This window comes from Sorex araneus, chromosome 8 (genome assembly GCF_027595985.1).
Source record: "Sorex araneus isolate mSorAra2 chromosome 8, mSorAra2.pri, whole genome shotgun sequence".
In the NCBI taxonomy this organism is placed as follows: domain Eukaryota; kingdom Metazoa; phylum Chordata; class Mammalia; order Eulipotyphla; family Soricidae; genus Sorex; species Sorex araneus.
In genome coordinates, this window is record NC_073309.1 from 548287 (window position 1) to 567143 (window position 18857).

The window sequence follows — 18857 nt, forward strand, 5'->3', positions numbered from 1 at the left end:
CCCGCAGACCCCGCCCCGCCCCGCCCCGCCCCGCCCACACGCACCCCTGCCCCCGCAGAGTGCTCGGGCTGAAGGACGTCGTGGCGCCCCCCAACTGCTCCAGCCCCCACGCCCTGCTCATCAACACCCACCACGACTGGCCGGTCTACGTGAGCCCGGGGGTCCTGCTGCTGCTGGGCTACACCCTGGCCGCCCTGCCCCGCCTGCGCCCGCCGCCCCGCCAGGTGCGCCCCCCGCTGCCCCCGCGAGAGCCCTGGGGGTCCCCTCCGAGCGCTGCCAGCCCCTCTGTCCCGCAGGGGAAGGACGTGAGGAGTGGGCACCCGCGGGAGGTGGAGCTGACCGAGCTGGACCCGTGGCCCCGGGGCCAGCCCAACGCCGCCCCGGGCAAGGAGCACAGCGCCGAGGTAGGTGGGCCGGCCCGAGTGGGGGCTGGGTGCCCCTGCCCGATGGCGGCTCAGCCCCTGTCGCCTGCAGGCCGCCGAAGCTGACCACTGCACCGTGCACGACCTGACCGGCCACAGCCCCGTGCGGCCCAGCCCCTGTGAGTGCGAGGCTCTGCTGCCCCCTGCTGGCCGCGGGGCCTCCCCCCCCCACACTGGCCCCGGTGCTCCCCCCCCCACCTTCGGGAACCCCGGGCTGACTGCTGGCTGTCCGCACCCTCAGCGCGCCCCAGGCAGGCCGAGCCTCGAGAATCCTCCCCCCTGCACGGTCTGGGCCACCTCATCATGGACCAGAGCTACGTGAGCGCCCTCATCGCCATGATGGTGCGTCCTGCCAGCCAGCAGCGAGCGAGCAGGAGCATGTGTTCATGTGAGCGTGTGTGTGTGCATGTGAGCGTGTGTATGTGTGTGTGCATGTGAGCGTGTGTGCATGTGAGCATGTGTGCATGTGTGCATGCGAGCATGTGTGCGTGTGAGTGAGCATGTGCATGTGAGCGTATGTGTGTGCATGTGAGCATGTGTATGTGAGCGCGCTTGTGTGCATGTGTGTGAATGTGTGTTCACGTGAATGTATGCATGTGAGCATGTGCATGTTTGTATATGTGAGCGTGTGAGCGTGTGTGCATGTGTGTGCAATTCGTGGGAGGGCGTGTATTGTGCTTACATGTCCGTATGCAGCCGTGCGAGCTGAGGGGCCTGCGAGGCAGGAGGGTGCGCTTGCGTGTGGCGTGTGACGTGTGGCGTGCCCTGCCCGCCGCAGGTGTGGAGCATCACCTACCACAGCTGGCTGACCTTCGTGCTGCTGCTCTGGGCCTGTGTCATCTGGACGGTGCGCAGCCGCCACCAGCTGGCCATGCTGTGCTCGCCCTTCATCCTGCTCTACGGGCTGGCGCTGTGCGGGCTGCGCTACGTGTGGGCGCTGGACCTGCGGCCAGAGCTGCCCACCCAGCTGGGCCCCGTCAGCCTGCGCCAGCTGGGCCTGGAGCACACGCGCTACCCCTGCCTGGACCTGGGCGCCATGGTGAGTGTGCGGGCCGTCCGCGTGTCCCGGGCTGCCGGCCGGCTGGCCGCGCCCTCACGCCCCCGCCCCAGCTCCTGTACCTGCTGACCCTCTGGGCTGCGGGCCGCGCCCTCACGCCCCCCCCCGCCCCAGCTCCTGTACCTGCTGACCCTCTGGGCTGCTGGCCGGCCGGCCGCGCCCTCACGCCCCCTGCCCCCAGCTCCTGTACCTGCTGACCTTCTGGCTGCTGCTGCGCCAGTTCGTGAAGGAGAAGCTGCTGCGGAGGGCGCGGCCACCCCTGGCGCTCAGCGAGGTGACCGTGGCCGAGCCAGGTGAGCGCGGGCCGTGCCGGGGAGGGACCCCAGCGGGAAGCCCCCCCTGACCTGCCCCTCGCCCCGCAGAACCCCCGCACACCCGCACGCTGCTGGGCAGACTGGGCGCCCTGGTCTCAGGCATCTACGCACGCTACTGGATCTACGTGTGTGCTGGCATGTTCGTGGTGGTCAGCTTCGCCGGCCGCCTGGTGGTCTACAAGATCGTCTACATGTTCCTCTTTCTGCTCTGCCTCACCCTCTTCCAGGTGGTGGGTGCGGCGGGTGGGCGGGCGGCCCCCCCGCTGCCCACGGCCCGGCACTGACCCTCCGTCCCCGCAGGTGTACTACAGCCTGTGGCGCAGGCTGCTGCAGGGCTTCTGGTGGCTGGTGGTGGCCTACACCATGCTGGTGCTCACGGCCGTCTACACCTTCCAGTTCCAGGACTTCCCCGCCTACTGGCGCAACCTCACCGGCTTCACGGATGAGCAGTGAGTGCGCGGGGAGCGGAGGGCGGGGGGCGGGGGGCGGGGCCTCACTGACCGCTGGCCCTGCCCGCCGCAGGCTGGGGGACCTGGGCCTGGAGCAGTTCAGCGTGTCCGAGCTCTTCTCCAGCATCCTGATCCCTGGCTTCTTCCTGCTGGCCTGCATCCTCCAGCTGCACTACTTCCACCGGCCCTTCATGCAGCTGACCGACCTGCAGCGAGCGCGGCCCCCCTCGCCGCGCGCCCACCTGCCGCGCTGGGCTCACAGGTGCGCCCCCCGGGGGCGGGGGCCAAGCGTCCTGAGCAGCGCCCGGGCCAGCTGTGGCGTGCAGGTGGGAAGTGACGCTCGGGGGGCCTGTCTCAGGCAGGATGGGGTGAGCAGGACCCCACTGCTGCAGCAGGAGGAGGAGGAGGAGGGCCTGAGCACGGAGGGGTCCCCGCAGGCCGCTGGGGACGAGGGCCTAAGCACAGAGGGGCCCCCGCAGGCCTCGCAGGTGGCTGAAGGTAAGTGAGCCCGGGGGACACGGCCCTCAGGGCCCACCTGGGAGGTCTCTCTTGCTCACCCACCCCCACCCCTACTCCTAGCCAACAAGTGGGGCCTGGTGGCCGAGCGCCTGCTGGACCTGGCTGACCGCTTCTCGGCCGTGCGCCGGCGGGTCCAGGGTTTCCTGTGGAGGCTGCTGGAGCTGCACATCTTCAAGCTGGTGGCCCTGTACACCGTGTGGGTGGCCCTGAAGGAGGTGAGTGCCGCAGCCACCGCCGGCCCAGGCCCACAGGACCCCAAGGCCACGCCCGCCACAGCCCCGCTCCCCCACGCAGGTGTCGGTGATGAACCTGCTGCTGGTGCTGCTCTGGGCCTTCGCGCTGCCCTACCCCCGCTTCCGGCCCATGGCGTCCTGCCTGGCCACCGTCTGGACCTGCATCGTCATCGTCTGCAAGATGCTGTACCAGCTCCGGGTGGTCAGCCCCCACGAGTACTCCAGCAACTGCACCCAGGTGCCGGGCGCCGGGGCCGTGGGCCGGGAGGGCGGCCCTGGCTGGGCCTCCCCTCCCTGACGCCTGGTGCCGGCCGCCCACAGCCCTTCCCCAACAGCACCAACCTGCAGGAGGCAGAGATCGGCCGGTCCCTGCTGTACCGGGCGCCCGTGGACCCCGCCAACTGGTTCGGGGTGCGGAAGGGCTTCCCGAACTTGGGCTACATCCAGGTGAGCGGGCGCGGCCGGGCCGGGCCGGTGGGTGGGCGGGGTCACACGTGGGGCCCGCTGAGCCTGGCCCTCTCCAGAACCACCTCCAGATCCTGATGCTGCTGGTGTTCGAGGCCATCGTGTACCGGCGCCAGGAGCACCACCGCAGGCAGCACCAGCTGAGCCCGCTGCCCGCGCAGGCCGTGTGCGCGGACGGCACCCGCCAGCACCTGGACCGCGACCTGCTCAGCTGCCTCAAGTACTTCGTCAACTTCTTCTTCTACAAGTTCGGCCTGGAGGTGAGGCCGGGGTCAGCCCTCGGGGCAGGGCCCACGCAGGGACCGGGGGTGCCCATGCGTCCAGGCAGAAGCTCGTGCCCAGCGCCCCCCCTGCGCCCCCAGATCTGCTTCCTGATGGCGGTGAACGTGATCGGGCAGCGCATGAACTTCATGGTCATCCTGCACGGCTGCTGGCTGGTGGCCATTCTCACCCGCCGGCGCCGCAGGGCCATCGCCCGCCTGTGGCCCAACTACTGCCTCTTCCTGACGCTCTTCCTGCTGTACCAGTACCTGCTGTGCCTGGGCATCCCCCCCGCCCTGTGCATCGGTGAGTGGGCGGCGGGCAGCGCCCTGGGCGTGCCTGGGCCAGGGGCACCGTCCACCCTCACCCTCGCCGAGGGCCAGGTTGGGGCCCTCCCTCCACTCTAGTGCCGGCTCTCTGTGGGGGGAGTGGGGCCCGCCGTGTGGGCACCGTCTGCGCCTGCCTTGTGTGCCTGGCCGCCATGCAGCCCCCGGGGCTGGGCAGTGTATGCTCACGACACGAGTATGAGGGGCCAGAGAGGCTGTGTGGGGTCCGCCCCACCCCCAGGTCTAACCCCCACTAGCACGGGGGCAGCCCTGAGAACAGGGCTACGAGTGATCTCTCAGCAGCACCAGGAGTGGCCCAAAAAGCTCAAAACGAAAAAATTTGGATAAACTCGAGGCGTGCCTGGGGCACGTCACCCCTGAGAGTGGGGTGTGAGCACGGCTGCGAGTGCCGGGGGCTGGGGCAGGGGTGGGGTGAGGACCCAGGCCGGGCGCTGCCGTGTCCCCTGCAGACTACCCCTGGCGCTGGAGCCGGGCCATCCCCATGAACTCCGCCCTCATCAAGTGGCTGTACCTGCCCGACTTCTTCCGGGCCCCCAACTCCACCAACCTCATCAGTGAGTGCCCCAGCCTGGGGGTCGGCGGGGGGGGGCGCTCGGCGTGGCGAGGACCCGGGGGCAGTGGCTGTGCCCTGTCTGCAGGTGACTTCCTCCTGCTGCTCTGCGCGTGCCAGCAGCGACAGGTGTTCCTGTGCGAACGCACCGAGGAGTGGCAGCGAGTGGCCGGCCCCAACACGGACCACCTGGAGCGGCCGCAGGGGGAGCCCAACCCCGTCCCCAACTTCATCCACTGCAGGTGGCTGGGCTGCCTCCGGTGGGGCGGGGGGCGGGCGCAGCCCCCACCCGGCCTCACGGCTGCCCCTTGGCCGCTGCAGGTCCTACCTGGACATGCTGAAGGTGGCCGTGTTCCGCTACCTCTTCTGGCTGGTGCTGGTGGTGGTGTTCGTCACGGGCGCCACCCGCATCAGCGTCTTCGGGCTGGGCTACCTGCTGGCCTGCTTCTACCTGCTGCTCTTCGGCACGTCCCTGCTGCAGAAGGACACACGGGCGCGCCTGGTGCTGTGGGACTGCCTCATCCTGTACAACGTCACCGTCATCATCTCCAAGAACATGCTGTCGGTGAGCCCCCGCCCGCCCCGGCCCTGCCCCAGCCCTGCCGCGCCCTCCCTGCCGCGCCCTCCCTGCCGTGCCCTCCCTGCCGTGCCCTCCCCGCTGAGCCCTCCCCGCCGCCCCTCCCTCCCGCAGCTCCTGGCCTGCGTGTTCGTGGAGCAGATGCAGAGCAGCTTCTGCTGGGTCATCCAGCTCTTCAGCCTGGTGTGCACGGTCAAGGGCTACTATGACCGTGAGTGGGCTGGGCATTGGGTGGGCGTGGCCCAGGGCTCCTGCGCCCCGGCCGCTCCCTGACCCCCAGGGCCGCGCGTGTCTGCCCGCAGCCCAGGCCATGCGGGCCCGTGACCAGGACTGTGTGCTGCCCGTGGAGGAGGCGGGCGTGCTGTGGGACAGCGTGTGCTTCCTGTCTCTGCTGCTGCAGCGCCGCGTCTTCCTCAGCCGCTACTTCCTGCACGTCAGGGCCGAGCTCCAGGCCAGCGCCCGCCTGGCCTCCAGGTGAGCGGCCGGCGGTGCGTGGGGCGGGCGCTGCGCAGTGGGCACGGCCTCACTGTCCCTCCCCGCAGGGGCTTCGCCCTCTACAAAGCTGCCAACCTCAAGAGCATCTACCTGAACCGCGAGGCCGAGGAGAAGTCCCTGGCCCAGCTGAAGAGACAGTAGGTGCCTCCCGGGTGGACGCCCCGGGTCCCCGCCCGCCCGCCTGCCCGGCCCTCAGCAACCCCCGTCCCTCCGCAGGATGGAGCGGATCCGAGCCAAGCAGGAGAAGCACAGGCAGGGCCCGCGCCAGGCGCCTGGTGAGCGTGGGGGCGCTGGGTGCCCACTGCTGCTGCGGGCCGTGTAGCACACGTCACGTGCCTCCCCCCCTCACGGCTCCCTGCCCCTCCGCAGGCCCGGAAGGTCCAGGGGGCTCCTCCCCGCCACAGAGGCAGTGGTGGCGGCCCTGGCTGGACCATGCCACAGGTACCGCAGGCCTGGCCCCCTCTCCCGGGGCCACCCCCAGCCCTGCATGATGGAGGTGGGGCCACACGGCGGCTGTCCCTCTGTCATCTGTCCTGTCTCCCGCTGCTCCGCTCTGTCCTGTGTCTGTGCTGCCTGCCCCACCCGGCCCCTGCACTGCTCCGGGGGGCGGGCGGGGGTGCCTCTGGAGAGCTCCGGGGGGGGCTGGTGCTGAGCCCCCCTGTCCACAGCCATCCACTCTGGAGACTACTTCCTGTTCGAGTCTGACAGCGAGGAGGAGGAGGAGGCCTCGCCGGAGGACACCAGGCCGGCCACCCAGAGTGCTTTCCAGGTGTGGGGCTGGCCAGGACACCCTTGCCCTTTGACTCCGGACACAGACACAGCCCTGGCCTGTGGTGGCTATTTGCATCGGTCGTGGGTGACCCTCATCTGGGGTGACAGTTGGTCAGGGATGACGCTCAGGGATGATGTTGGGGTGACACGTGGCTCAGTGTGGGTTTGGGGTGGGCTGAGGCACTGCCCTGCGTGCAGCCGACGCTACTTCACTGCGCAGTTGGTGTATGACACCCCAGCACCACGTGCAGGCCTGGAGTGCAGCCGCCCGGTGGGGCCCAACACACAAGCAGCCTGAGCCGTGAGGGCCAGCATGGCTGGACTCGGCAGGAAGCTCTGCGGCGGCACCCGCCCCGTGGGCTCGGGGCACGGGGAGGGGGACAGGCGCTGCAGGGGCTCACTGGGGCTGTCCGGACAGATGGCGTACCAGGCGTGGATGACCAACGCCCAGACGGTGCTACGGCAGCGGCGGCGGCAGGAGCAGGCGGAGCAGCTGCCCACAGGTGAGTGGGCGGTGGGGGCCTGGAGGGGTCTGCAGTGCTGGGGTTGAGTGCCGCTGTGTCCACAGGCCACCCTGGCCAGGAGCTGGAGCCCGAGGACGAGGAGGAGCCGGTGGCAGGTGTGTGGGCGGGGCCTCTGTGGGCGGGGCGGCTCGCTGGGCGGGGCCTCTGTGGGCGGGGCGGCTCACTGGGCGGGGCTCCTGCAGCCTGGGCAGTGCCGCTTGCCCCTAGGACGCAGCCATGTAGTGCAGCGGGTTCTGAGCACCGTGCAGTTCCTTTGGGTGCTGGGCCAGGCGCTGCTGGATGGGCTCACGCGCTGGCTGCTGGCCTTCACCCGCCACCACCGCGCCATGAGCGACGTGCTGCGGGCGGAGCGCTACATGCTGGCCCAGCGACTGCAGCAGGTGAGTGCGTGAGGCCGGCTGCTGGGTGGAGGCGGTCAGCGGAGCGGCGGGACTGCCCTCAGCGCCCCCTTGTGCCTGCAGAGCGAGGACGTGCACTGGGACGTGCTGGACGTGCTGGACGGGCTGTACGAAAACACGGCTGACACTCTGCCGCCCGGACCCTCCGAGATCCCCGAGGCGCCCAGCACCACGTCCAGGTGAGTGCAGCCCGCGGCCCTTTGGCCGGTGTCAGAGCCGGGCAGCACCGTGACTGTCCTCTCCGCAGTGGGCTGGGGGCCGAGGAGCCGCTGAGCAGCCTGACCGACGTCACAGGCAGCCCCCTGAGCTCTGGCTCCAACACCCGCAGCAGCATCGGAGAGGGGGTGCCCAGCTCCCGGACCCGCACACGCACGGCCAGCGAGCTGCTCCTGGACAGGTTTGCGGAGATGGACACCACAGGGGGAGCAGTCTGGGGCCCTGGGGGGCGGGGGCGGGCGGGCGGGGCGGCCCGGGGCCAGCCTGCTCTGTGACTGCCCCTGCAGGCGCCTACACTTCCCGGAGCTGGACGAGGCCGAGCGGTTCTCGGAAGGGCAGGGCCGGGGGCTGCGGCTGCTGAATGCCCTGTACCAGTGTGTGGCCGCCCACTCGGAGCTGCTCTGCTACTTCATCATCATCCTCAACCACATGGTCACTGCCTCGGCCGTGTCCCTGTTCCTGCCTGTGCTCATCTTCCTGTGGGCCATGCTGTCCATCCCACGGCCCAGCAAGCGCTTCTGGATGACGGCCATTGTCTTCACCGAGGTGGGGTGGCGGGTGCCCACTGGGGCGTGGGGCCCAGCAGCTGTAGCGCGGGTCAGGCTGACCGCTGTCCCCACAGGTCACTGTGGTCACCAAGTACCTGTTCCAGTTCGGCTTCTTCCCCTGGAACAGCCACACTGTGCTGCGGCGGTACGAGAACAAGCCGTATTTCCCGCCTCGCATCCTGGGGCTGGAGAAGTCTGACAGCTACATCAAGTACGACCTGGTGCAGCTCATGGCCCTGTTCTTCCACCGCTCCCAGCTGCTGGTGAGGCCCGGGCCACCGGGCGGGGCCCCCGCGCCAGCCCGCCCTCACTGCCCTGTCCTCGCAGTGCTACGGGCTCTGGGACTATGAGGACCCGCTGACCAAGGAAGGAGACGGGGGCAGTGGACGGAAGGAGGCTCAGCCTGAACTGGGGGCTCTGCTGGGGCCCCAGCAGGAGCCAGAAGAAGCTGGGGGCCGCACCGAGGGCAGCACCGAGGAAGAGGCCTGGGACCAGCCTGCGGGCGAGCCCCCGGGCGAGCAAGAGGGCCAGGACACGAAGCACCTGCGTCTCAGGAAGCAGACGGGGGGCCTGAAGCCCCTGGTGCCTGCTGTCACTGGTACAGAGATTCCTCGGCCACCGAGTCCCAAGGGCTGCCAGCCCTGCTAGGTGTCCAGGGCAGGGTCCGGGGTGGGTGGGGACCGGTGGGCTCTCACCTGCTGGAGTCCCAGTGGGCACTCTCTCCTAGGTACGGAGGGCGAGGAGGAGGAGGAGGAAGCTGAGGTTGCGGGGACAGGGAAGCGATGGCGCCCCCAGGACCGAGTGCGGGCAGCCGGGGTCTGGCTGAAGCACTGCTGCCTGTCCCTGTGAGTCCCAGCAGGCCCCAGCTGGGAGGGGCGGCGGGGGTGCTGACCAGCCGCCGCTGGTGCCCACACTGACCCACTGCCCCCACAGGGCTCAGGGCATCTACCTGCCTTTGCGGCAGTTCTACAACGACATCCTCAACACCAAGTACCGCGCCGCCACGGACGTGTACGCGCTCATGTTCCTGGCCGACGTGGTGGACTTCATCATCATCATCTTCGGCTTCTGGGCCTTTGGGGTGAGTGGGGTGAGTGGGGTGGGGGCGGGTGGGCCCGGTGCCCCGCAGCCAGCAGACCCCTGAGCCTGCTCTCGCCTGCAGAAACACTCGGCGGCCACAGACATCACCTCGTCGCTGTCCGACGACCAGGTGCCCGAGGCCTTCCTGGTCATGCTGCTCATCCAATTCGGGACGATGGTGGTGGACCGGGCCCTGTACCTGCGCAAGACCGTGCTGGGCAAGCTGGCCTTCCAGGTGGTGCTGGTGCTGGCCATCCACCTGTGGATGTTCTTCATTCTGCCCGCCGTCACCGAGAGGTGGGCTGCACGGGCGCGGGTGGGCGGGGGCACTGGCTGCCCGGGCCGGCCTGACGGCCCTCCGCCTCCGCCCATAGGATGTTCAGTCAGAACGCGGTGGCCCAGCTCTGGTACTTTGTCAAGTGCATCTACTTCGCCCTGTCGGCCTACCAGATCCGCTGCGGGTACCCCACGCGCATCCTCGGCAACTTCCTCACCAAGAAGTACAATCACCTGAACCTCTTCCTCTTCCAGGGGTGAGTGGGGCCCCCCGGGGCGCAGAGCCGCAGTCCTGGGCTTGGGGCCTGACGGTGCCGGCCCACAGGTTCCGGCTGGTGCCCTTCCTGGTGGAGCTGCGCGCGGTCATGGACTGGGTGTGGACAGACACCACCCTGTCCCTGCCCAACTGGATGTGTGTGGAGGACATCTACGCCAACATCTTCATCATCAAGTGCAGCCGGGAGACAGAGAAGGTCTGTGCTCTGCGGGCGCTCCGTGCCCAGGGGGCAGTGGGTGCCAGGGCATCAGTGCCAACCGCACAGCTGTGCACAGCACACTCGCTGCTCCCACCGTGGCCTCTGCTCATTCACCTGGCCAGTCTCCCTGGGCCATGTTCTCAGCACACTGGACGCTGACCCTTCCCTCGGGCTCATTTCTCTCGGTTCGGTGGAGCTTTCGTGGGGTCTGGGGTGACAAGCATTGCTCGTACCTCTCACGAGTTAGGGGCTTTGAGCCTTGCTGGGGGGCCACTCCTGGAGGGGATCGAGGGCCCTGTGTGACCTTCACCGGGGTGTGGACCAGGCTGGCTGTGTGTCAGTAACCCCCTCCCTGTGGCACCATCACCCCGCACAGCTGCGCTTTCTCCAGAGGCTTCAGGTCTGTCCTGTGTGCTGGGCAGCGGACGCCCAGGCGGTGAGGGGCAGCGAGGTCTAGCCCAGTCTGGCCGAGTGCTGAGCTCAGAGCTGTTTGGATGCTCGGTAAAAGTGTGGGTCTCCGGGAGCAGCCGGGCAGGGGGTGACCCCGCGTGTCCTGCAGAAATACCCGCAGCCCAAAGGGCAGAAGAAGAAGATGATCGTCAAGTACGGCATGGGCGGGCTCATCATCGTCTTCCTGGTGGGCATCATCTGGTTCCCCCTGCTCTTCATGTCCCTGGTGCGCTCCGTCGTGGGCGTGGTCAACCAGCCCATCGACGTCACTGTCACCCTCAAGCTGGGGGGCTACGAGGTGAGCGTGGGAGGGGCTGCGAGGTGGGCCCGGGCCCCCCACTCCGGCCGGCCCCAACACTGTGGCCTGCCCCCCCGCAGCCGCTGTTCACCATGAGTGCCCAGCAGCCGTCCATCACACCTTTCACCCAGCGCGACTACGACGAGCTGTCTCGCCAGTTCGACCCTCACCCGGTGAGCAGACCCCCGACCTGCCGGGGGAGGGGTGGTCAGGGCGTCCCCGCCCACTGAGGCCCGCCTGCCGCCCACGCCCCCACAGCTGGCCATGCAGTTCATCAGCCAGTACAGCCCGGAGGACATCGTGACTGCGTACATCGAGGGCAGCTCCGGGGCGCTGTGGCGCATCAGCCCCCCCAGCCGGGCCCAGATGAAGCGTGAGCTGGACAACGGGACAGCCGACATCACCCTGCGCTTCACCTGGAACTTCCAGAGGGACCTGGCCAAGGGGGGCACGGTGGAGTACACCAACGAGAAGCACACCCTGGACCTGGCGCCCAACAGCACCGAGCGGCGGCAGCTGGCCAGTCTGCTCGAGGGCACCTCAGACCAGTCCGTGTGAGTGGGTGTCGGGTGGCCAGGCGAGTGGGCGGGGCAGAGGCCCGGGCTGGTCTAAGCGGCCGACCTCCTGCAGGGTCATCCCCAACCTCTTCCCCAAGTACATCCGCGCCCCCAACGGGCCCGAAGCCAACCCCGTGAAGCAGCTGCAGCCCAGTGAGTTGTGCGGGGAGGGGGTTCGCCGTGGTGCCAGGCTGGGGGGGGGCGCAGCTGAGGCCACGGCTCCTGTGCCCGCAGACGAAGAGGCCGACTACCTGGGCGTGCGCATCCAGCTGCGCAGGGAGCGCGTGGGCACGGGGGCGGCTGGCTTCCTGGAGTGGTGGCTCATCGAGCTGCAGGACTGCCAGGCCCACTGCAACCTGCTGCCCATGGTCATCTTCAGCGACAAGGTCAGCCCGCCCAGCCTCGGCTTCCTGGCGGGCTACGGGTGAGTGCAGGCTCGGGCGGGTGCAGGGTGTGCATGTGGGGCAGGAGCGGAGTGCACGGGCAGGGCAGAGGACCCACCGCCCTCTCCCGCCAGCATCATGGGGCTGTACGTGTCCATCGTGCTGGTGATCGGCAAGTTCGTGCGTGGCTTCTTCAGCGAGATCTCGCACTCCATCATGTTCGAGGAGCTGCCGTGCGTGGACCGCATCCTCAAGCTCTGCCAGGACATCTTCCTGGTGCGGGAGACGCGCGAGCTGCAGCTGGAGGAGGAGCTGTACGCCAAGCTCATCTTCCTGTACCGCTCGCCCGAGACCATGATCAAATGGACGCGCGAGAAGGACTAGGGTGCCCGGGCAGGAGGCAGGGCGGCCGGCCTGGCCACACGGGCACTGTCCCACACGTACTGTAATGTTTTCTAATTAAAGACTTTATTTATAAACGCCCCCCCTTGCCCACGCAGCTGCCCTGGTGGGTTTCAGCTGTCCCCCGCGGCAGAATCCAGCACACGCTCCCGTGTCTCTTGGGCGGCTCCGGCCCCGCAGGGAGGCTGCCCGGTGGGGACAGGCGCTGGGCCCTGCCCTGGGCTCCCCAAGCACCGACACTTCTGACTCCGGAGCCGGGCCTCGGCCAGGATGTAGGGTGGCAGAGGATCCAGGGAAGGCTGGAGGCGAGGGCGAGGGTGAGGCGGAGGCCTGCCCACGGCCCCTCTCCTCATACCGGGTCACTCACCAGGTCCTTGATGGTCACCCGACAGCTGTAGCACAGCTGCTCCAGGAGCTGGGCCCCAGCGTGGCTCCTGTGGAGCGGAACACAGGCTGGCATGAGCCCTGCACCCAACGCGGGGCCTCGGTCCCTGCCACGCGGCACTCACCCCTCACAGGGTCCAGACCCCTGGCAGCAGCCCTGGGCACTGCCCATCTCCGGCGAGCAGCTGGCTGGCCCGAGGGGAAGAGGCTCGGAAAGCCGCGAGGTCTGAGCCCCGAAGGCCGTGGCACTGTCTGCAAGAGCAGGACGCGTGAGCAGGGGCAGGGCAGGGCGGGGCCACCCGCCCCTCCCCGCCCTGCCCGGCGGGCCTGCACCCACCCGCAGGGTCCACGTCCAGCGCGAGCAGGCAGAGCAGGCAGCGCGGGGCAGCACTTCCGTCCCTCGGGGCCTTGAGCAGCTTCTCGCTGGTCCTGGGGACACGGGGCTGGGTCAGGGGGCACGGCTCCCGGCACAGCACTCCCCCCCGCGGTGCCCGGCACTCACCGGTACACGGTGCTGACCGTGGACGGGAACCACGCCTGAAGCTCCAGCAGGAAGTTCTCCACCAGCCGGTGGACGCTGCCCTTCTCCGGGGCCTGGACCAAGGGTCAAACGGGACTATGGAGGGCCTGGCCCACACGGCGCCCCGCGCCCGGCGCGCGCACACAGGGCCGCACGCACCTTGGTGCTGATGGCGGGGGCGAGCACGGTGGGGACCGCGAAGAGTCGGTTGTGGAAGGCCACCTCCTTGAGCGTGTGCTCTCGCATGGGCCGCACCAGCACCACGTCCCCGTAGCGCTCGTCAGAGAAGGCCTGCCAGACAGGACACTCAGGGCTCGGCCCCGGGGCTGGGCTGGGGGGCCCGGCCCCCGCCGCCTACCGTATCCCAGGCGAGGAAGGCCCCTCTGCCGAGCGCCAGGCCGGTCATGAGGCGTACGGCCAGCCGAGTGCAGCTGTCGCCTGTCATCACCTTGGAGTAGCCGTGCGTCCGGGCCACGTGCAGGATCAGGTGTGTCCTGCGGGGACAGCAGGCGGGCTTGGGCGGAGCCCCCGGAGAGGGCGGAGGGGGGCGCTGGGGACTCACCGAAGGGTCTGCAGAAGCTCCTCCTTGGCCGTCAGCGTTGCCACCGAGCCGAACAGTCTGCACAGGGCCTCCGTCTGGGTGGCCGGGGGCAACCTGGCCTGGCCGTGGGGCTCCTCGCCGGGGGCTGCACTGGGGCCTGCCTCAGTGCCCCCAGCCCCTAGCTGCCGCAGGAAACTGTCCACAGCCGCCTTGTACGCCCCCCGCGGCCCCGTGGGCTCCTGGTCAGCATGGCGCAGCACGGACGGCGGCAGGAGGAAGACCTGGGGCAGAGCGGCAGGGTTGGAGGCACAGGGCGCAGGAGCTCCCGGCAGCCCCGCCCACAGGCCCACGCACCTCCTCCAAGGCCACCGTGTGGCTGGGCCAGGGGATGCCCTCCAGGAAGCGCTTCACCTGGGCCAGCGTGTGCACGCGAGCCTCCGGGGTCTGGCCACAGGCTGCGGCCTCTGTGGAGGAGCAGCGGGGTGAGGCCCTCAAACCACCACACCCCACGCTGCCAACACAGGGTAGACGGGCTCTCCGGAGGTGATGCCCGAGTCCCTGCAGGCGGGGTCACCCACCCCACGTACCGTCTACATACACCACCCCCGGCACGAAGCGCAGCCTCTTAGCAGACTCCCGACTCAGGCCCTGCGGGAAGGGAGGGAGCGAGGCCAAGGGTCAGTGCCCAGCAGACGCAGCCAGGCCCGGGCAGGGCGGTGGAGACGCACCTCGAGGACCTGCCGCACCATGGAGCTGGAGGAAGCCCCGCCAGACCACGCCAGCAGCACCTGCGGAGAAGAGACGGGGCTCGGGCAGGGCGCCCCCAGGCGGCCCCAGGAGCCCCCCGGGGTGGAGTCGGGGGTCACCTTCTCTCCCGGGAAGATGAGCCGGTTCTTGCCCAGCACAGCTCGAAACTTGTGGGTGTAGTAGGCGCGAAAGCAGTCTCTGCAACAGGCGCAACGTGAGCAGGCCCGGGCGCGGGGGGCCGGGGGGCCGGGGGTCGCCCCGCCCCCGCCCGCCGCGTCTCACCTGCAGAAGGCGTCGCCCGCGCGCAGGGCCACCACGGGCCGGCCGGCCTCGCACTTGGCGCACTTCCGCGGGCGGCTGCGGGGACAGACGGAGCCGCGCTCGCACCCCGCGCGCCCCCCGCCCCCGCCGCGGGACCCCGGCGCTTACCCGGGCCGCGCGGGCGGCGGGCCCTCGCCCACCGGCTCCCCGTAGTCCTCGCCCACCTGGCACATGGCTGCGGCGGCGGCGGCGGCGGGCGCGCCCCGACTGCGTCACCGCGCCCGGCGCGCCCGTGACGTCAGCGCGGCGCCGGGCGGGGCGGGCGCGCGTGACGTCAGCGCGGCGCCGTCGCGGCCGTGACGCGCGGGCCGGGCCGGGCCGGGCCGGGCCGGGACCGGGGCGGCGGCGGCGGCGGCGGCGGGCCGGGCCCGGGATGGCGATGTTCCGCAGCCTGGTGGCCTCGGCGCAGCCGCGCGCGCCGCCGGGCGGGCCCGCGGGCGGCGACGGCGGCCTGGAGGCGCAGTTCAGCTGCCCCATCTGCCTGGAGGTCTACCAGCGGCCCGTGGCCATCGGCGGCTGCGGACACACGTGAGTGCGCGGACCCCGCCGGGCCCTCCCGGACGCCGCCGGGACGCGCGCTGACGCCCCAAGTGGGCGAGGCCCTGGCTGCGGCCGCCAGATGCAACGGGGCTGGGGGCCGGTGTTGTCGCCTGGAGACGCCCCAGCCGACGGGGGCCCCGATGCCTTAGCGGCTCACCCAGGCGGGCGATGTCACCCACATACCGCCCGCCACCAGTTGCTTAGGACACGGGGCGCCCTGGCCGGCCAGGGGCACGGGGACGTGGGCACCTTTCTCTGGCGGCCGGCGCACGGTGAGGCTCTGTGTGGCCAGCACAGGCTCCAGAGGCAGCTGCCGTCCGTCCCCGGCGGTGGGAGGCTTCCCACCGGCAAGCCTGGGACCCTGGGTGGGTGAGGTGGGCGCCCAGCGGAGCCCCTGATTGCAAGAAAGGCTGCTGGAAGGTTGTAGCTCCTAATGGTCCTCGCCTGCCAGCAGGGGTGGCGGCTGGGAGGGGTCAGCAGCAGGGCCGGGGCCCTCTGTGGCTTAGTGCCCCGCCCCCCAGGTTCTGCGGGGAGTGCCTCCAGCCGTGCCTGCAGGTGACGTCCCCTCTGTGCCCACTCTGCCGCCTGCCCTTCGACCCCAAGAAGGTGGACAAGGCTGCTCACGTGGAGAAGCAGCTCTCGGCTTACAAGGCTCCCTGCCGGGGCTGCAACAAAAAGGTGCCCCCAGGGGACTGTGGGGGCCCTGAGAGCCTCACCTTCCTGCCCTACCCTGACAGCGTCCCCACCTCCCAGCCTCTCTGGGATCAGGGCCACACAGGATGAGCCGAGCTCACAGCTGTTCCCCAGGACCCCAGGGGAGAGAAGTCGGCTGCCCGCTGCCCCTGGCTCAGGGACACTCGGCTGTCTGGGGACTTGCAGACCTCTCAGAACGGGCCATTGTTGTTCCATTACCCTGGTCCTCCTGCCCCTCCCCTCTTGCTTGCCCCTGGGCCCCTGCCGTGCGTGCCCTCCTGCAGCCCACCCCCCCTTCCCAGGTGGCGCTGGCCAAGATGAGGGTGCACGCAGCCTCCTGCGCGAAGACCCAGGAGCAGATGGCCAGCTGCCCCAAGTTTGCCCCCGTGGTGCCCACGTCACAGCCCATCCCCAGGTAGGCACCTTCCGGGCCCCGGGGCCCTTCCCAGGGAGGCCCCATTGCACCAGGCAGGGCGGGCAGGGCCCCGGCTGCCCTGCTCACCCCCCGCCCGCCCCAGCGCCATTCCCAACAGGTCCACCTTCACCTGCCCCTACTGCGGCGCCCGCAACCTGGACCAGCAGGAGCTGCTGCGCCACTGCGTGGACAATCACCGCAGCGACCCCAACCGCGTGGTGAGCGGGCGGGAGCGTGTCAGGCCCGGCTGCCTCTGGGGCCCCCGCAGGCCCGGCCCGTTCCCAGCCTGCACCCTCTGTCCAGGTGTGCCCCATCTGCTCGGCCATGCCCTGGGGGGACCCCAGCTACAAGAGCGCCAACTTTCTGCAGCACCTGCTCCACCGGCACAAGTTCTCCTACGACACCTTCGTGGTGGGTGCTCCTCGCTGTCTGCTGGGCGGTCCGCGCAGGCAGGCCCGCACTCTGGGGTCCGGTCAGGGCTGCTCTGTGGGTGACGCACCCCACTCCCGTCCCCAGGACTACAGCATCGACGAGGAGGCCGCCTTCCAGGCCGCCCTGGCCTTGTCCCTCTCGGAGAACTGAGAGACCACCGCCACCTGCGGCCCTTGGTCGGGCCCAGCCCGGGGTCCGAGCCCCTGGGCGGGAGAGAGGCGCCTGCTGGGCTGCGAGTCTCCTCGGTGCTTGGTGTGGGGAGCTCCCGCAGGGGCGGCCGGAGACGCGGGGCCAGCTCACGCCTGTCCAGCGTGGCCGGGGCACCTCGGCTGCTTCGCCAGCGCTGCCACGCCCGTGTGGGGCTCCTGAGGCATCACCACTTCCGCACTTTCCCGCCAGCCAGCGCCACGGCCTCCCGGTCCCGGGCGGAGACGGCTGTCCGTGTTTGATTAGGAACTAGAGTATTTTTATGGAACATTTACAAAATTATATTTTTAAAAAGAAGGATCCAAGAAGGATCCACAGAGTCGCTGTGGCTGAGCCGAGCCCAGGGGGCTGCACCCCACCCCGCTGCCACCCCTCGGGGCGAACGGGGAAGCAGGGGGCCCCAACGCCGCTCCAGCTCATGTGAGTCACAGCATCCAGTATCGCTTCTTTAAAAAACAAAATAAAGCGTTTCTGAGCAGCTGTCGCCTGGTCCGCTCTGTGTGGTCCTTGCTGGTATAGGCGGGTGGGCAACCAATCTGGGGACAGCCACGACCGCATGGTTCCCACCACTCCAGAGTCCGTCCTGGCCTCGGTTCCCGAGGCCCGCGAGAGGGTCCTGCTGGGGTTCCCTAGCACACTTGGGGGCCAGGCCCCCTCGCTCCCCAAATCACCGTGGCTTAAGACCCCAGAACCCACCTCTGATGCCTGTGCCCCAGACGCAGCTCTCCCAGGGAACACACCCCCTTCGGCGGGAGGCGGGGCTGTGCGGCACCTGGCCCTGGAGCCCAGCCCCACCACCGCGCCTGGGAGTTTGTCCTAGTGTGTGGGAGTGCCTCTGGAGTCTACAGAGAAGGTTCTTCGCTTATCTTCATTTTGGGGGGCCATCTGGGGTGCGGTGGTCGAACCTGGGTTGGCCACATGCAAGGCAAGTTACCCTCCCTCTGTTGTGTCTCTCCCGTCCCAAATGGAACGTTTGGGCCAAAGAAGACCTCGGGAGGGCAGGTGCCCAGCTCACAGTTGACCGGGGTTGGGTCCCCAGCACAGCCAGGAGTTACCCCGAGAACCCCTAGTGTGGCTCCGGGGACGGAAGGCTTCGGAAACCCACGGGAAGGGCTTCCACACAGCCTGCTGTGCCCGCCCTCCTTCTGCTGAAGACGCACTCCGGCCCCCACGCCCCCAGCTCCCGGCTGGACATGCGGAGAGGTAGGGCGAGGGGACACCAGCCCAGGTGCTGTCCGGCCAGCACGCGGGGCCCCGTCCGTTCCCTGGACTGCGGCGCTCGTGCCGGCCACCTCCCGTGCCTCCTGTGCAGGAGGGTGCGGGGCCGGACACGCTGCCCTGCCCTGCCCTGCCCTGCCTGCTTGGGGGCGGCCTCAGGACGGCTGAGGGGCAGCTCAGGAGGAGACGGCTGGCCGCTCCTGCCGTCCACGCTGGACCGGGATGCCTGGGCCTCCTGGTCTGCTCAGACGCCAGCTGACCACCCAGGACGGGTGATGGGGCAGAGCCCTCCGCTGGTCTGGAGGTGGCCACCCCGGGAACTCGGGGCCTGCCCTTCAACTCCAGGTTTGAGAGGAGCCCCCAGAGCCACCCAGCGGGCTCGGCGAGCACTCAGGGCAGGCGGGCACAGGCTGGCCTGAGAGGGCGGTTTCAGGCCATCAGCGCGGTCTGGCGCGGGTGTTCCTGATGCCACAGAGGCAGAAGGACCCAGCCGCCCGGGTCCCTGCTCTGAGCAGCTGCGTGACGGCACGGCGCCAGCCTCACCAGGGCGTGGGGTGCAGGAGGACTAAGGGGCAGGGGTGGCCGCGTGCCCAGCTTCTGGGGTGTTCACACACTGCTGGAATCGTCTTTGTGGCCTGCTGCTTTGGGCCTCAGCCAGTGTGCACGCAGGGGAGGCTGGTGTGTGCCCCGTCTCTGGGCAGCCCCTGGCTGTGCCGTTTCTGTTCTTGATTTGAACCATTCTGGTGGCTGTGACATGGCGTCCTCAGGGCT

General features: G+C 69.7%; 3 protein-coding genes across 8 annotated transcripts in view; 2 read left to right on the forward strand and 1 right to left on the reverse strand.

The window, feature by feature from the left end:
- PIEZO1 (piezo type mechanosensitive ion channel component 1) overlaps positions 1-12143 on the forward strand; it is a 35836-nt gene extending 23693 nt beyond the window's left edge. The window contains exons 11-53 of the mRNA XM_055145560.1: positions 59-224; positions 297-404; positions 475-541; positions 664-764; positions 1201-1461; positions 1661-1772; positions 1842-2023; positions 2094-2242; positions 2316-2504; positions 2601-2740; positions 2822-2976; positions 3056-3232; positions 3316-3441; positions 3519-3719; positions 3822-4026; positions 4517-4621; positions 4706-4859; positions 4939-5182; positions 5309-5405; positions 5497-5668; positions 5737-5826; positions 5906-5964; positions 6059-6130; positions 6358-6458; positions 6879-6963; positions 7029-7079; positions 7192-7364; positions 7446-7561; positions 7630-7779; positions 7886-8144; positions 8221-8409; positions 8474-8744; positions 8874-8991; positions 9080-9227; positions 9309-9523; positions 9601-9759; positions 9828-9975; positions 10538-10726; positions 10807-10899; positions 10985-11280; positions 11357-11436; positions 11518-11707; positions 11801-12143. Coding sequence (XP_055001535.1) covers positions 59-224; positions 297-404; positions 475-541; positions 664-764; positions 1201-1461; positions 1661-1772; positions 1842-2023; positions 2094-2242; positions 2316-2504; positions 2601-2740; positions 2822-2976; positions 3056-3232; positions 3316-3441; positions 3519-3719; positions 3822-4026; positions 4517-4621; positions 4706-4859; positions 4939-5182; positions 5309-5405; positions 5497-5668; positions 5737-5826; positions 5906-5964; positions 6059-6130; positions 6358-6458; positions 6879-6963; positions 7029-7079; positions 7192-7364; positions 7446-7561; positions 7630-7779; positions 7886-8144; positions 8221-8409; positions 8474-8744; positions 8874-8991; positions 9080-9227; positions 9309-9523; positions 9601-9759; positions 9828-9975; positions 10538-10726; positions 10807-10899; positions 10985-11280; positions 11357-11436; positions 11518-11707; positions 11801-12050 — 6613 coding nt within the window. The 3' untranslated portion in view covers positions 12051-12143. The remainder of the gene's footprint in view (positions 1-58; positions 225-296; positions 405-474; positions 542-663; positions 765-1200; positions 1462-1660; positions 1773-1841; positions 2024-2093; positions 2243-2315; positions 2505-2600; positions 2741-2821; positions 2977-3055; positions 3233-3315; positions 3442-3518; positions 3720-3821; positions 4027-4516; positions 4622-4705; positions 4860-4938; positions 5183-5308; positions 5406-5496; positions 5669-5736; positions 5827-5905; positions 5965-6058; positions 6131-6357; positions 6459-6878; positions 6964-7028; positions 7080-7191; positions 7365-7445; positions 7562-7629; positions 7780-7885; positions 8145-8220; positions 8410-8473; positions 8745-8873; positions 8992-9079; positions 9228-9308; positions 9524-9600; positions 9760-9827; positions 9976-10537; positions 10727-10806; positions 10900-10984; positions 11281-11356; positions 11437-11517; positions 11708-11800) is intronic.
- On the reverse strand, positions 12113-14811 carry CTU2 (cytosolic thiouridylase subunit 2). Of its 2 annotated transcripts, none has more exons than XM_055146136.1 (14): positions 14690-14811; positions 14543-14617; positions 14380-14458; positions 14242-14301; positions 14101-14161; positions 13868-13977; positions 13535-13794; positions 13331-13466; positions 13132-13263; positions 12955-13046; positions 12790-12881; positions 12578-12704; positions 12436-12502; positions 12113-12367 (listed from the first exon to the last, which is right to left on the reverse strand). In XM_055146136.1, exons 1-14 carry the CDS (start codon positions 14752-14754, stop codon positions 12182-12184), a joined length of 1542 nt encoding a protein of 513 aa, XP_055002111.1. In that variant the 5' UTR covers positions 14755-14811; the 3' UTR covers positions 12113-12181. The 2 variants fall into 2 exon arrangements, with proteins under 2 accessions (XP_055002111.1, XP_055002114.1); XM_055146139.1 differs by having other exon boundaries at positions 14746-14807.
- A 90-nt stretch (positions 14812-14901) lies between these two features.
- RNF166 (ring finger protein 166) lies at positions 14902-17352 on the forward strand. 5 transcript variants are annotated; one of them, XM_004600809.2, is made up of 6 exons: positions 14902-15109; positions 15643-15799; positions 16117-16229; positions 16333-16447; positions 16533-16640; positions 16746-17352. In XM_004600809.2, the coding sequence occupies exons 1-6, from the start codon at positions 14955-14957 to the stop codon at positions 16809-16811; spliced, it is 714 nt and encodes a 237-aa protein (XP_004600866.2). In that variant the 5' UTR covers positions 14902-14954; the 3' UTR covers positions 16812-17352. The 5 variants fall into 5 exon arrangements, with proteins under 5 accessions (XP_004600866.2, XP_055001543.1, XP_055001544.1 ...); XM_055145568.1 differs by having other exon boundaries at positions 16348-16447; XM_055145569.1 differs by having other exon boundaries at positions 15643-15676.
- Positions 17353-18857: the final 1505 nt, after the last annotated feature.